The sequence below is a fragment of the Coffea arabica genome, chromosome 8c (genome assembly GCF_036785885.1).
Source record: "Coffea arabica cultivar ET-39 chromosome 8c, Coffea Arabica ET-39 HiFi, whole genome shotgun sequence".
Lineage (NCBI taxonomy): Eukaryota > Viridiplantae > Streptophyta > Magnoliopsida > Gentianales > Rubiaceae > Coffea > Coffea arabica.
In genome coordinates, this window is record NC_092325.1 from 38,721,267 (window position 1) to 38,736,829 (window position 15,563).

At 40.5% G+C, this 15,563-nt stretch overlaps 1 protein-coding gene and 1 non-coding gene across 2 annotated transcripts; one reads left to right on the plus strand and one right to left on the minus strand.

Annotated features, from left to right (window-relative positions):
* Positions 1 to 1,043: 1,043 nt before the first annotated feature.
* Positions 1,044 to 1,889, minus strand: LOC140013565 (uncharacterized). Its single transcript, XM_072062894.1, has one exon. It carries the CDS (start codon positions 1,887 to 1,889, stop codon positions 1,044 to 1,046), a length of 846 nt encoding a protein of 281 aa, XP_071918995.1.
* A 4,898-nt stretch (positions 1,890 to 6,787) lies between these two features.
* LOC140013939 (small nucleolar RNA R71) lies at positions 6,788 to 6,894 on the plus strand. Its single transcript, XR_011820791.1, has one exon. It is a non-coding gene; the product is annotated as a small nucleolar RNA R71 (small nucleolar RNA).
* Positions 6,895 to 15,563: the final 8,669 nt, after the last annotated feature.

The following is a 15,563-nucleotide window of genomic DNA, read 5'->3' on the forward strand; positions in this document are numbered from 1 at the left end:
GACATCGAAACTTCCCTCTCGAGTGGCTACGAGGTAGGCGGGAACGGTAGAGGGAAACCGATGTGGTGGAAGTACGCGCCCAAGTTCTTCACTGGTTGTCGAGGGAAAAAGTAGGAATGGATGCGAGAGAGAGGGTGGCGCGCGAAGTAGATGCGACGACTGGTGGTAGAGGTTGCGCGATTGGAGTGAGAGAGATTGGAGTGGTGGCGCACGATGGTAGAAAAGGAGGAAGAAAGAAGAAGAAGAAAGAAAAAAAAAAGAAAAGAAGGAAAAGAAGGAAAAAGAAAAAGAGAAAGAATTTTTTTTAATTTGCATCTTGCAGATCTAAGCTACAGTTAAACAAATGATTCTTTTTTTGTCTTTTTTGAATTAATTTATTATTTATCTTTTTTAAAAAATTTATTTTATTTTATTATTTTTTTAAAGAAATTTTTTTTCCAAATTCGAAATTAGAGATAAGAAGGAAAGCGAAATATTTCTTGAGGTTTGAAAACTTATCTTTCTCGCGAAAATAATGCGGGCACGTTATGAAGGCTAGAACCCTTTTGATGATGAGCTCTCCATACGACTTGATGCGAGCGCGTCATGTCAGAGAGATACCTACGGATCATCAAAAACGAGAATTGAAGCCTGAAATCAGTCAAACTCAAGGAAAACATATTTAAACTAATAAACAAAATCAAACAAACAACTAAAAGAAATTGGGTTGCCTCCCAATGAGCGCCTTTCTTTAATATTTTTGGCTAGACATTGAACATTATTCTTAAATCTGAGTGTAACTCAATTTTTTTTGTAATCGATGGCCCTCCTCCAGGATCAATTAAGTGCAGCCTTCTTTCTTAATTTCCTACTCTTTTTCACCTCATACATTGCTTTCATCCCCTTATACTTGTTTTCAGTAAATTTGAATTTGCCTCTACAAGTAAACTCAGAAAAATTCTTGCACAGAAAGATTAATAGCATGAATAGCAAACCAGAGTGAGAGTTAACAAGATGATTCATTGTATCAAAAATATTAAAGTGGACTAGTTCTCCGTCAAATTTCATAGACAATGTACCCTTATTAGCATTATTTTTGTCTGGGCTGTACTAAAAAATGGTCTACCTAATAGCAAAGGTAAAGGGTCGGGAGAATGGTCATCATCCATGTCAAGTATATAAAAGTCAGCCGGACATACCAATTCATTAACTTTAACCAGCACATCCTCAACCAACCCATCAGGGTATGCATTTGTTCGGTCAGCTAATTGGATTATTATCTCAATTTCTTTTAATGGACCGAGGTTCAGAGAAACATACATAGATTTAGGCATTACGTTGATCGATGCTCCTAAGTCCAGCAGGGTATTCCTAATCAAAGTATTACCTATCTTACATGGGACAGTAAACCTACCTGAATCCCCGTACTTCGGTGGAAGTTTCCTTTGGAGAACTGCTGATACGTTTTCCCCCACGATGACCCTTTCATCTCCCCTCAACTGCTTTCGGTTGACACATAGGTCCCTTAAAAACTTTGTATACTTCGACACTTGATTGATGGCGTCTAACAGGGGAATATTGATCTTTGTCTTGCAGAACACCTCCAGGATCTCCTTTTCCTTATCCTGCTTCCACAGTTTCTCTAACTTACTAGGAAAGGGAGGCGGGTTAGTTCTAACTGTAATGACTGGATTAGGAAGTACCTTTTGATTTGGGCCATTGCTGTCCTCCTTCTCAAGCTCATTCTCGATCCTTTCCTCATCTTTGTCCTTGGGAATCGTGAGTTCGGGCTCTTGAATTTCCTTTCCGCTCCTTAAAGTCATCGCACTTACGTTCTTCAAGTTCAATTTTAGGTTGAGACGCAATTTTTCATAAACTTGGGATTCCAGGTGATTGATTGCCACTGCCATCTGATTCATCTGATTTTGCATTACTTGTACCTATTCCAATTGATTTCTTATGTTCTGCAGTTCGGAGTCTGTCTTTTGCTGATGTTGCACGGTGGTAGCCATCAGTTGTTTCATCATCTTCTCCAAAGATGGACTAGAACTTAGTGACGGAGGTGGTCGGGGTTGGTACTGCTGCTGGTACCCTTGTTGTCTATTTGACACAAAGTTAGGCTGCCTGTTCCCTCCATAGCTGAGGTTAGGATGGTGTCTTCAGCCGAGATTATACGTATTCGAGTACGGTTCATAGGGCATTCTTGGCGTAGGCGCGTGACCAGCCATGTTCACTTTCTCTGCACTTTGTTCTTGAATTATCGGGCACATATCTGTAGAATGACCCATAGTAGTGCAAATTCCACACACCTTGGCCTGAGATGCGTTTCCTACAACCAGTTGCCTAACAAACGAGGTTAACTCCGTCAACTGCTGCTAGATAGAAGATGTCTCTACCTCATTTACCTTGCGTATCGGGACATCCTCTCTCGTACCGAACTGTTGTGAATTCTCGACCATTCCCTCAATTAGCTCCCATGCTGCCCGAGGGGTCTTGTTCACCAGTGCCCCTCTGTCGCGCCCCACTTTTTGATGTGGTGTGTGTGAAAGTAGTGTGCATGTGAACGTGTGCGAAAAAATGAAAATAAAAGGCCATGGGACTTGAAAATGCGACGATTCGGCCAAATAAAGTTTAAAAAAGGGTTTTGGATGAAAAAATGGAGTCGCCACTTGGTACGGAGTTAGGGTGTACCAAGTCACCCAAAAAATGATTTTTGTTTTTGAACGAAAAAGTAAATAAACCCTTTTAAAGAACTTTTAGGTCTACGCAACCAAAGAAAGGGATCGGGGGTCACATTTGATAAGGGAGAAGGCAAAGGCAAAGCCTAAGGCACTCCCTTACCCTAGCAAGAGCTAGTTGCGTGACTTAGCCCCACTTTTCCCAATTTTTCTACCCAAAATATGTATCGCATGTTGGATATGACTAATGGATGCGAAAAGGAAGGAAAAATGCAATCCTAAACCTAAAATGTTTCTCATGAGACTTTTAGGTCCCAACCACATGAATTGTGGTGGCCAATAAGGAGAGCTCTCATGGAAGTCATGATTAATGCAAGTGAGGACTCAAGTGCAAGTGTGCAAGTGTGAGAAAATAAAGGTGTTTGTGTGTGCAAATGGGTTAAAATAGGATATTAGATACGTATAAGTGCAATTTGAGTGCCATTTGTGAGGTAGAAAAATAAATGAGGGATAGGAAAAAGGTGGTGAGAAAAATGGATTGAGAAAAATCTAAGTAGTGAGAAAATGTGGCTAAAAGAGTGAGGAAGTGATATAAAAAGAATGCAAGTGTATGACCTTAAGGGAATGCATCAAGTCGGGTACGGGAATGACTCCTAACTTTACGACTTTGATTTTCCCTTGGATTAGAAGGAAGAACTAGCGTGCTAAGGCTATTTTGTAGCCAAACTTGCTCGTTTCCCTTATCAAAAGGGGACTCTCAAACAAATATACCCTATAACTAGCATGAGATGCAAAAACCTAAATGAAGGGAAAATGTTGGAGGAGCATGTCAAATGATAAAAACTAAGAAAAATGCATGAAATGTAGTGAACATGCAAGTATGCACTAACGAAAGGGGACGGCCTATTGGGTCTAGCATTGGACTAGTCCTTTCTATGAATGAGCCACAACTAGCGTTGGATTAGTGTGGTGACGTACATTCATCCATCACATTCATCCATGGCTATAGAAAGCAAGTAGACATGCAAATCACCTATAAACACGTAGCACATAACACTTAGCATGCTCGACTAGATGCAAGAGCCTAATAAAGCAAATTAACACACAGCAACAAAAGCAAGCACAACACATAAGACAATTAAGGCCCTAACTATTACATTATTGGGAGAGAAGGCCTACTACAATCTAAAAGGGGAAATGGAATGAAATAAATAGTTAAAATAAACCTAACTATTACAATTGTGGCATTCCAGTGCCTTCCCAAATGATCAAAAATTGAACTAAAATTAAAGTGAAATTAAATAACTAAAAAGATAAATAAAGTGGAAATGAAATGGAACACTCAAAACCAGGCAATTGCACACATAAGGCACATATATGCACATAGGCCAAATAAAGTCAAAAATAAAGGGTAAGGTATACCTCTCTCGAGTCGGGGCCCTAATAGGATGAAAATTACTTATTTATCTCCAAAAGTAAAGAAAAGGTCAAGGCACCAATTTAGTTTGAGACAATTAAAGAAACATGCAAATACAAACTCACCTGATCATAAAGCTCTTAAAATCATGAATTAAGTGCAATTTAAACAAAGCATGGTAATTAATTGAATCAAACAAGCAATAAAATTGTAAAATTAAAGCTGCCAAGGACCAAATTGAGGACATTATTCAATTGGTTGGGTCATAGTGAAATGAAAGGAAACTTGGAGGGTCAAAATCCAATTTTCTGGAAACATTTCCATGCAAATTCATGCAAAGTGACGTGAGAAACATTCTGCAATAAAGATTGAAGCATCTAATGAAGGCCTTCTGCCATCCCAAAAAAATGCAGCTGTAGCTTCCATTTCGCACACAAGTTTCACTTCAAACACAACAAAGCATTTCAACCAACATCCGAGCCTTAGACTGAGCAACAACCACATAATTACTACAAACCCAATAAACAAAACAACTTAGAAAAAGTATCCTGCAAATCTGGAAAACAAAAGAAAGCTTTGCTGCAACTTTTTACCGCTATTTCATAGTTTTTGATGCAAACTCTTTCCATCCGAATACAGTTAATAACTTCCACAACAAAGACTTAGACTATAAAAGGCCAGTTTTCCAACATTTCCGACCTTTCAACAGGGGAGTTGGACACAAAAATCAGCAACCGAAACTGAACTTGGAGCAGCGAAGAAATCAAACATTTGCAAAATGGTATCTACTTTCATTGCTGCAACAGACCAGGAAGTTTCCTCCCCCTTTAAACTTTCGACCAAGCTTTTGCTTTATGAACTTAGAAAGAAATTGTTTACAGCAAAAGGAGAACGAAGGAGCAAAAACGACATTATCGCGGCCAGTGAATCAACAACAAAGAAAAAGCAAACAGCGAGTTCTTTATGCATTTGAAAAACTGGAAATCAACATGATGAATCATTCTTCAATCAAAGGAAAAATTTTAAATGCAAACAAATGCTAGCTGAGGGAACAAGACAGAAACGTAGACATGCAAATTGCGAAGAGGCGTCTGCAATTTTCTGGTGCCTCAAGATTTTAGCAACCTCATGTAGCGAGTATTAATATCAATTGCCGAAAGAGCATTAAAGAACGGTCTTTTTCTTCAACAACAATGCTTCTGTAAATTTGATGCAGAAAAATCGTGCAAAGCTTCAAACAAAACCAGTGAATCCATCCCTCAAATCCTCAACAACTGAACATGTTGATTAATACAACCCAAGCATGAAACAACTCCAACCATGCAACAAAATCCGACCAGTGGGCTACTCTAAGAAAAATAGCAAAATGAAGGAAATAAAGCAAGATCTGAGCTTGCATGAGAGATGAAGGCAAAAGGGATTACCTTTAGCACCTTATAAGGCTGAGACGAATAAGTTCTAACTCATGAGGAGAGAGCTGCCCCGGGAATGCCCAGCGTTGGAGGATCCGTAACTTGGATCTCAGATTTAGCGGCTGAGGCTTTGATCGGAATTCTACCCTGAATGCAAAACCTCGTCAGCCCTATAATGGGTTTCTTTTCCTCTGCCCAGAAATCTTCCTTATTCAGCCATTAGCTCCTTTTATTTTTTGTATCTTTTACTGCCGTAGCTTTCTTGAAATTTCCTCCCAAGACCTAGCCTTCACTCCAGAGCTTAATCGCAATACTCCTCTTCTTTTGCCCTCTATCTTTCCAGAATCTCTTCCGGCCGTCAACCTCACCCTTTCTTTTCCTTTTTCCTCTCTGCCTTCTAACTAAATCCCAGCCGTTCCTAGCCTCACTTTCATCAGCTGTTATCAGCCCTCCTCTCTTCAAACCCTCTTCTTTCCCCCCTGTTTTCACTCTTTCCTTCAGTCGTCCCCCCTTTGCTTTTTCTGGCCATCCCAACTCTCTCATTGGTTTCTTTTTCTAGCCGTCCTCCCTCTTTTCCGACCCTCTCTTTCTCTCAAACTCTTTCTTATTTCTTCTCTCCAACCGCCACCCAAAGCCTCTCCTCTTTCCTGGTTTTCTATCAACCCAGCCGTCATCTATTCTTTTCGTTTCTTTCTCTTGCCGTCCCCAAAACCTCTCTCTATCTCTCAAAACCAAGCTATCATTCTAGATTCATCCCCCCCTCCAGGTGTCCTAGACACCTGGCCTTTTACAGCTCCAAATTTCATCTCCAGGACCTCTTCCAATCTCATTTGCAAGTTGCGGCAAAAAACGCAGTTTTCTGCATTGCCGTGACTCTTTTTTTTTTTTTTGAAAAGTAAGAAATAATTTTAACTAAAATAAATAAAAATACTAAAAAAAATGCCCAAAACATATTTTTGTGAACAAATTCTTTTCTTACAAATTTTATGCTAAAATTCTTATAAATAAAAATAAACAACTAAAAAACAAAAACAAAATAAAACTAAAAAATGAAATAAAAGACAAAAATAAATTAAGATGCTATAAAAATACTAGAAAATGCCCAAAACAAAAATTATGAAACTAATATATATGATTATCACTAAAATAAAATAAAAATAAAAAAAAATAAAAATTAAATAAAAGTAAAATAAAATGGTTCAAAATTTTGGTGTCTACACCCTCCACTCGCAGCATCAATGATACTCCTGTATCTGAAGATTAGTCCCTCGTAAAAATATTGTATGAGCAACTGCTCACTTATTTGGTACTGAGAGCACTTGATGCACAACTTCTTGAATCGCTCCCAGTAGTCGTAGAGTGACTCCCCTGGATGCTGTTTGATACCACAGATCTCCTTTCTTAGACTTGCAACTTGGGATGCGGGAAAATACTTGTCTACAAACTTTTTCTTCAACTAGTCCCACGTGGTGATACTACCTGGTGGTAGGTAGTACAACCAGTCTTTTGCGAAGTCCTTCAAGGAGAAGGGGAATGCCCTCATTTTTATTTGTTTTTCTGTGATACCCGGGGGTTTCTACTATTGCACACGATATCAAACTCTTGCAAATGTTTATATGGCTCTTCACCTGACAAACCATGAAAGGATAGTAAAAGATGAATTAGACCAGATTTGAATTCAAATGGAGTATTATCATTTAAATTTGGGAAAATAATACACAAAGGCTGTTGATTTAAATCAGGAGCAGCCAACTCCTTTAATGTTCGTGCGTTCGTCATAGTGAATTCTTCTTGATCCGAGTCACTTGAAGTGTCACCAAACGAATCTGTTGGTTCAACTTCTAACTCAGGTCTCTGAGATGCAGCACTGGAGTACTTTTCCCTGAGTTGTCTGGTCTATTTTCGTGTTCTCCGTGCGGTCTTCTCTATCTCAGGGTCAAAAATTAATTCACCTGTACGAGAATAACGAGGCATACACTCAAAAAGTACTAGAAAATTAGAACAAAAATAAACTTAAAAAGAAACAAATAACTAGCACCAGTCCTCAGTAACAGCGCCAAAAATTGACAGGTTGTCGAGCCTGTACAATAATAAATACCTGCTCAAACAAAAGTTAATTTCTGCAGATAGTGATAAGTAGGGTCGAATCCATAGGGACTGGGGATATTTGTCTCTTTTGGAGTTCAAACTAACAATGGGGGGTTTTTATAGCAATGACAATGATTAAACAGTTCGAATAAAATCAAATAGCTAACTAAAAAGTAAACGACAATTCACTAAAATCAGATTAATGATAACTAAAGTTCTAGCCAAGAAATAACTTCAGCTATGATTCACCTAATTGATCATCGATGCAAAGGCAATTCCAATTATTTACTAATAAATAAGTTATAACTGCCAAACAAGCGATGACAGTCAACCATTCCTTACTGTGTCGGTGATTAAGGTACGCCCGTTAATCACTACTGTAATTGAGAAATAATCATAGGTACGCCCGTAAGACATAATTCTCTAATTGCTTTACGTATTAGAGGAGCCCTGTTCTAACCAAATAACGCACTACCAGAGTTATTTTATGTTAGCCCGCGTATTCCCCTGACACAAATCCAATCATGCTAGTTGTCACTATTTCAGGGCAATTAAACAATTACAGATTTAATGCCCCATTTGACAATAGATTACTAAATTAACTAATTATCTGGATCCAAGACAATCAATTAATTGAATAACCATGAACACTATAATCAGAGAATATGCGAATATCAATAAATAAAAGAAAAAGATAAAATTAAATCGATCTCACAATTTTTAGGCGAATCAAAGCCTCAGTTGTTCCTTGACTAGAAAAGGGAGTTTTGTTCATCTTTAACGAATAAAGCCCACAGGAGATCGAAGCAACCGTAGCAGCCATTGACTCCGAAATTGAGAAAATTCAATTCGGTTCGGCAATGAAAGAAAAGTCAAGATTAGAAAAAATGCCCAATTGCTTTTCTTTGCTTTCACATCCGATGGAAGCAAAAGCACAATAAGACGAAAAGAGGAAAAATCAAAAGAAAAGCTAAGCTAGAGGTCCTACCATACGAAGAAAGAAAAACTATCCAAGAAAAGTCAAAGGAAAGCTATCTAATATCTAGTTCCTACTGCTACTGTGCGGCGTCCGCGGCCATGAAGAGACCGAAGAAGACTCCAGCCTTTTTATCCTCTTTCCATGTTGTCTTCCACCAAATTACCAAAGAGGTCGTGTTCTCAGATTTCAAAAATGCCCCTGGATGCCTGTTACTTGAATTCTTTTCCGATGATTGTCAAATTGGCCTTGGTTGTGGTATTTTCATTCTACTCCCTGAAATAAATGTAAATTATGAAAAGTGAGTAGAGTCTAATAATTGATCCACATCAGGTTAGGTAATAGGGAAATTAATAATAAAATCGTAACCTATCATAAAGGCATTCCAACAAAGAAACCTCAACACTCGCCAATATTTCTAAAATAAAAAAAGGAAATAGTACCATCAATTTATATTTAATCCTAAAACTTGAGAAAAAGAGTAAATCATCTAGTATTTGAACCATATAGTACCTAATGCTTGACCATCTTTGAACCTACAACCACACCTTTTGGTCTGCGTAGAAATTATACATCACAAAACTAGCATCACATACAAGGTGAATGGGATGTTGGCACATTTCACCACATAATAATTAACTGATAACAACATGCACTGCACTTTTTATTATTTTTTGGGGGCATTGCACCAACATAGGATGACTTAATGTAAATGAATTCTAATTGATACTTAGTTGTCTAATCATACCTATCATTACAATTTAACACACATTTTTGTTAGAATATGGCAAATAAAGACACTTCATACTATATGAATTTCACTAAAAGTCCTACAATTATGTTTTTGAAATGCTAAGTAATATGCTTTTTTTTCCTGGCCTACTGATTGTGCTTTACATTTCCAAGGTTTATGCAAAGAGCATCATACTATCTCTCTTAGTCAAGTAATACAATTCTTTCCCTTTCTTGAGACAAATTTCCAAAAGCATCTCTAAACCTAGCTTGGCAAAAAAAAAAAAAAAAGAAGAGATCATGTTATTAACACTATGAAAGTACAATGATACAATGATTGTGAAAGAAAGAAGATTTTAACACTAGAGTAATCAATACAACTACTCAAAGGAAAGAAAAAAATTGAAATAACTGATATTTCTTGTCTTAGAATTGTACCCATAATCACAAAATATAAAATGATAAAATAGACAAAAACCTATAAACTATTGTTTTGTTCTATGGAATTTAGAGAGGACAAAAAGTACCTTTAATGATTTCTTGTGATGGTAGATAACAATGGAATTGAGATGCTAGATGATAGGGTTTGTGGATAAAGAGACTTGTAGAGAATGCAAGATTGAAAAAATTTTAGTGAGTTTCAATGTTTGAGGGATTTACTTTGATACTTATCAGTTAAGAGAAGGAGTAAATCAAGAAAGGAAACCTCATCAATTAGGCAAAAAATCTCATCCACTTAGCAAACTGTGTTTTTATTTTCATTTTTTAAGAAAATGCCAGTAAAACTTTTGATCTAATGACATTCAAGTGCTATTGATTGTTAAAATTGACTTCATGCCTTAATGGTTTAATTTAACACTACTTTCTCGAGAACAGAGACAAAAATAAAAAAAAAAGAGAATAAATTTCTTTTCAAAAGTAAAATATTAAAAAAAATCTATTTTTTTCACATAATTTCTTTATAGTTTTCAAAGTCTCTTCACTTCCTTTTGCGATTATATCGAGTTGAACTATTTAGTTTTTTGTTCAACTTGACTACACAAAAAATGTAATCTATCCTTTTTTTAAAATATTTTAGAAGGGGAATGGTGAAATTTAAGAAATGAAGGAGAAAAAAGATTTCAGCTTTAACTATGACATCAATATCTCAGCAATACAATTTGTTATTACTTGCAAGACATTTATTATTACTTTTAGTTATTTTCATTTTCTTTTCTTTTAGAGTAGGGCGGATGAGCTAGCACCGTCATGGTGGCAAATTGAAGCACGGCAGTGGCACTATCAACTATCCCACCAAATGCTGACCCCGGCCACCACCATCCGACGTGATTACCAATTCAAAAGGAAAGAAAAAATTATATCACTTCATAAGCAGCCCGTATTAGCATGATGTTAAATGCATTACGGGCACTAGTACCCCACCATGTTCAATTTAAGCCACAAATAAAGAGGGGACCGATTGATAATCTTTCTTGATAACTGAAAATTCCTCTTGGAGTTAATTCCATGCTGCATCATGTAATTATACTTAAATTCCTTTTTTGGCACCTAAACGAAATGGAAATCGGGTTTTCCATTTTTAAAATATAAGAATTTGGTCCGAATTCGATAATGAATTTTCTGAATTTGAAATCAAAAACTGTAAGAGATATCCCATAGGGGTTACTTTGCAAGATTATCATCTGCAGGGTCCTTACTGACGGTTTCTGCAACCTTGTAACAGATATTTGTTCCTATATTCACCTTCTAATTATACTTTTGTTATCCCAACTTCAACCCCAAATGCACATCAAGTTCATAACCAATGGAGCAATCAATATATGACATGAGAGCTATAGAATCCAAGAGAAACGCATTGGAAATCATGGGAACAACTTCATGGTTTGTGAACTTGCTACGAGTACGGTTATCGGAATAATTAATTTCTTTGTTCGCCATTAAAGGTGACATTTCATCATATGCTTAGTGTGGTACCCAGAATCATCCTCCTCAAGATGATCTCTCCCGGACACTTTCGAATTTGAGTAGTCATCTTGTAGTTTAGATGTCCAGTGAGCCGAGGACATTCACAACAAGAAGTGATTGATGCGACACCTTACAAGCTTTTGCAGGTCTAACCTCTTGCACTAGTAGATCTAGAGTCGACCTATAGCTGCACCCTGCCCTATCAATGCGGCCTGAAACCCAAGGACACTTCTCACGTTTCACTATAATTACCCCTCTTTTCTTAGACCCCAGAGGTAACTGTTTCTTAATTCTCATATGTAACTTATGTCTGAGCTGTTAACTCTTGCTAAGTTAAGCATCAGAGCCAAATTGGGGGAATACTCCATCTCTGCTTTTGATATCATACAGGAAATCCGAACTAGAGTTCATCGATCTCCAGTCTTCTTGGGAGTTTCGACCGTGACTCTACAATTGGTGGCTGTTTGTAGGAAGTGAAGTAAATACAGTTGCTCTACTTTCTCATGACTAAGACTTGCTTTAATCATGGAAACAAGAACCCCCGAACTTTTGGGAGCCGTATAGCCGATCCAAGGGATTAGGACATACTAGAGAATTCACAGCCTCATGGAGAGGTCATAGCTCGAGTGGCCAAGTTTGTGGCCTCCAGTTCAGGGTTTTTTGAAGAGATTGTTAGGCATATGAAAGGTAAGGATAGAGGCGAATCTGCTCAGAGATAACCCGAAGAGTCTTCTTTGTCTTCTTTCGAGTGTGACTCGGATGACCATCACATACTCCAAGAGGAAGAAGGAAAAGAACCTTTCTAAATTGCAAGGCAAAGTGCATTCTAAAGTTTCCTCAGTTTTCGAGAGCATTGCTCAAGAACCCATTCAAGAGGGATGACACAAGTGAACGGTCTAGATACGGATCGACCCTTTACGGAGATAACATGCCCCCTTCACCCCTAACATTAATGAAGAAGTTTTTCCAACAAACTTTGAAGAGGTGATTTTAGTCCCGCTGGGTGAACCTTCCGAACTGAAGAAGTGTTTTGTCTTCAGCAAGGCACTGGGACGAGGTTACCTGCTTAGGTTACAGGAGGGGCTGAATCTCCCAGTGTAACTCCGAAACTTAAGTTAGTTCGGTAGTGAAAAAGTAATATAGTGGAGAAGATCAGTATAGTTTTACCAGAAATTAGTCATCCCCCTTCTCAGTAGAGGTGTTGAGTATTTATAGAGGACTGATTTGAAGAGGAATTGCTGGCACGAGTTCCGAGAGATCTGATACGGATATCATATCAATTTGATATGATATCCCTGCGAAAAGGCGCGCCGGAACCGGTATCAGAGTCAGGCGGCGCATGTGTCAGAACATCTCTCCGTCAAGTGTCAGATGTGTCAGGGGTCACATCATATTTCCACAGTTGTCAAGTCGTTTGGGCATCACCTCAGCTCACGCTCCGAAGATCTCCGCCGAGGTGATAAACGGGTCAGGACCACCTCACTAAATGACGCGCCGAGGTGGCACTTCCAGTAGTCTTGCAGGGTGAGGCCCCAGCCTATCCGGGCTGAAACGACCATCCTCACTAAGCCCCCCAAGCTTCGAGAAGGGCGAGATTGTGGTTTCCCGAGGTCGTTGCTTCCCGAAGTTGACAAGCGTGTAAGGCACGTGATCCAGCAATCATGGCCACGTGGATGGGACTGCTGAGGAACTGACATGATGGCTATCAATCGTGACGGCAGGTTCATGAACAGGCTCGAGATCAGCAGGACGAACAGCCTTTTCATTAATGAGGAGAGAGAGAACGCGCCCTCGAGAATCTCAAAGATACCGCCTCTTCATTTTCCCCTGGGTGCCTATAAATAGAAGCCCCTTTTCACCATTTCACTCTTTACCAAAAATCTAAAATCACCTTAGAGCTCTGTTCCTGTGTCCTTTCACTTCGGCAATTCCCTGAGGCAAAAAGACCCGACCCCTCCGAGGAGATAACTGCATCCGATGTCGGGGAAGGAGGTGCCGAGGCGTGTCACCGAGCCGGGACATCTGGAGGGCATCACGAGGAGATCGAGGTCGAAGCCGAGGTCCTATACAATGATGACCTCGGGAACGAGATCCCTAGGGACGAGGGCGTGCAAGAGCCTTCCACTCCTCCGAACTTGACAACACTTAATTACGGCCAGATGCCAGCCTTCAGTAGTATTATGGGACAAGCCTCCGTAACCGAGGTGGTCCGCAAGTATCCTTGGAGAAGGGATTACAGTATCTATTTGCCCCAGCCACACCAGTCAGCCGCATTGCCACCGAAGGGTAGGGTGGCCATCTACGTGGACCAACTGGAGGCCGGACTCAGAGTGCCAACAACAAAGTTTCTTCGGGACTGCTTGAGGTATTGGGGGGTGAGGATCACTCAACTCACCCCGAATGCCATTCGTGTCCTCGTCGGCTTCCAACTGCTTTGCCGACATCAGGAAATAGAGCCCACTGTCAACCTCTTCTGCCGTTGTTACTCGCTTAAGAACAGCGGGAGCGAGAAGGGTTGGTTTTATTTCGGGAATAAATTTCCGAAGTTAGTGGTAGACGCCCCGAACTCGATAAAGGAATGGAAAAGAAACTTTTTCTTCGTCCCGGCAAAAGACTTCCCACGGGGATTCTGGTGGAGGCCTCCCACCTCGGTCAAAGAGACGTCCCCGGGCATGTTAGAGGAGCGCAACTTCCAGAAGTTAACGGGGTCGGGCCTCAGGATTAATTGATGGGACTTTCCCGAAGTGGTGGTCGTAGAAGGCGGGATCAGCCGAGCCTTGATCAGCTCGGACCACCTCGTCTTCTTCTCTACTAGGCTTCAAAAACCTTGTACTTTTCCATTTCCCTTTTTTGTTTATTCTTCATGAATTCTAACTAACTCTTTTTCACACTATGCAGTGGTGAAGGTTCCCGACCTGATAATCTCGAAAAACGTCAAGGTGGTGAAGAGACCACCCAAGAAGCACAAGGATGCTGCTGAGCCCTTCACCAGGCCTACCAAGAACACCACTGCGGCTACGGGCGACCGCGAGCCTGCCGTGGTGATAGTGGGCGAAGGCTCCCATACCTCGACCACTCCCGGAGGTTCCCGAGCCTCGGCTATTCCTGTGGGAGTTCCTATTCGAGGGGTCACGATAGCCACTCCACCTCGGGGTCAGGGCGTGACTGCGTTCCCGGATAACCCCGTCACGGGGTCTTCGCTATTCAACCTCTACCATGTGCCTTCCAAAGCAGTCGGGGAGGATAAAAGGCACTCCGGAGCACATTGGTGTCCGGAGTGGGAGGTGAACGTCAATGACCGCTGCAAGAACCCCCTGGTCGCACATGAGTTTCTTGTGCATTCGGTGTTGCCGTGAGATAACACTTATGCCAGAAAGCTCACTCCAGGTGAGCTGATGCAAAGTGCCTCGGTCTCATGGTCCTCCACCACGGCCTTCTTTGCTGAGATGATCCAACGTTACGGACATTTCATGAAAAATTACGAGCCACCTGCCGAGTTCCAGAAGAAGATTGCCAACCTGGAAGAGAAGCTGAGGGCAACTGAGCTGGAGCGCGACAAAGCCGAGGCAGCGAAGTCGAGAACAATTCCCTGATAACTTCCCTTGATGAGGAGAGAGAGAATGGTCCAAGAAGAACAGTCGACCAAGGAGGCAATAGACAAGGCCGGGGTCACTGCCGTGGAGGCCTTCCGAAAGTCGGAGTTTTTCACCCACGACCTCGGCGATCTCACACGCCCAAACTTTATGTTTGACTACACGTTGGCTGTTAACGATGCTATGCCATTTCTCTCTTCTGAGCAGCTGGAGTCCCTTCAAAGCGCTCCTCACTACAACGAAGATGCCAAGGAGTTGTGCGACCGTATGGCCGAGGGCATCCAGGCTGGAAAAGATCTAGCCGAGGTTCGTGCTGAGTTCAACAAATGGCTTCAAGAGTTTGAGCTAGACGGTGATGGCCTTGAAGGGAACCAGTCTGGCAGAGGAGCTGAGGGACAGCAGGACGCCGAGGCGGCGAAGAAGAGACTATGGGGGAGTAAGGCTCCGGGGCAGGGAATGCTTAGAAGCATCCCTTTTTTCCCTGACCTCGGTCTTCTACTTTTTGTACTTGTGCTTCAATTTAATTGACTTCATATTTTTGCAATATTTTTAATTGAGTTCGGTTTTCTTTTCTTTACTGCTGCTGTCCCCTTATTTTTCACTTGTAATGAAATGGGAAGAAGTGAGAAATAACTCAAAACTTAAAATTAAAACTACGTACCCTTCAAGGGTAATACAGTTTAAGATTTTTAGCATGCCAAATTCGGGGCACCCGAGATCCAT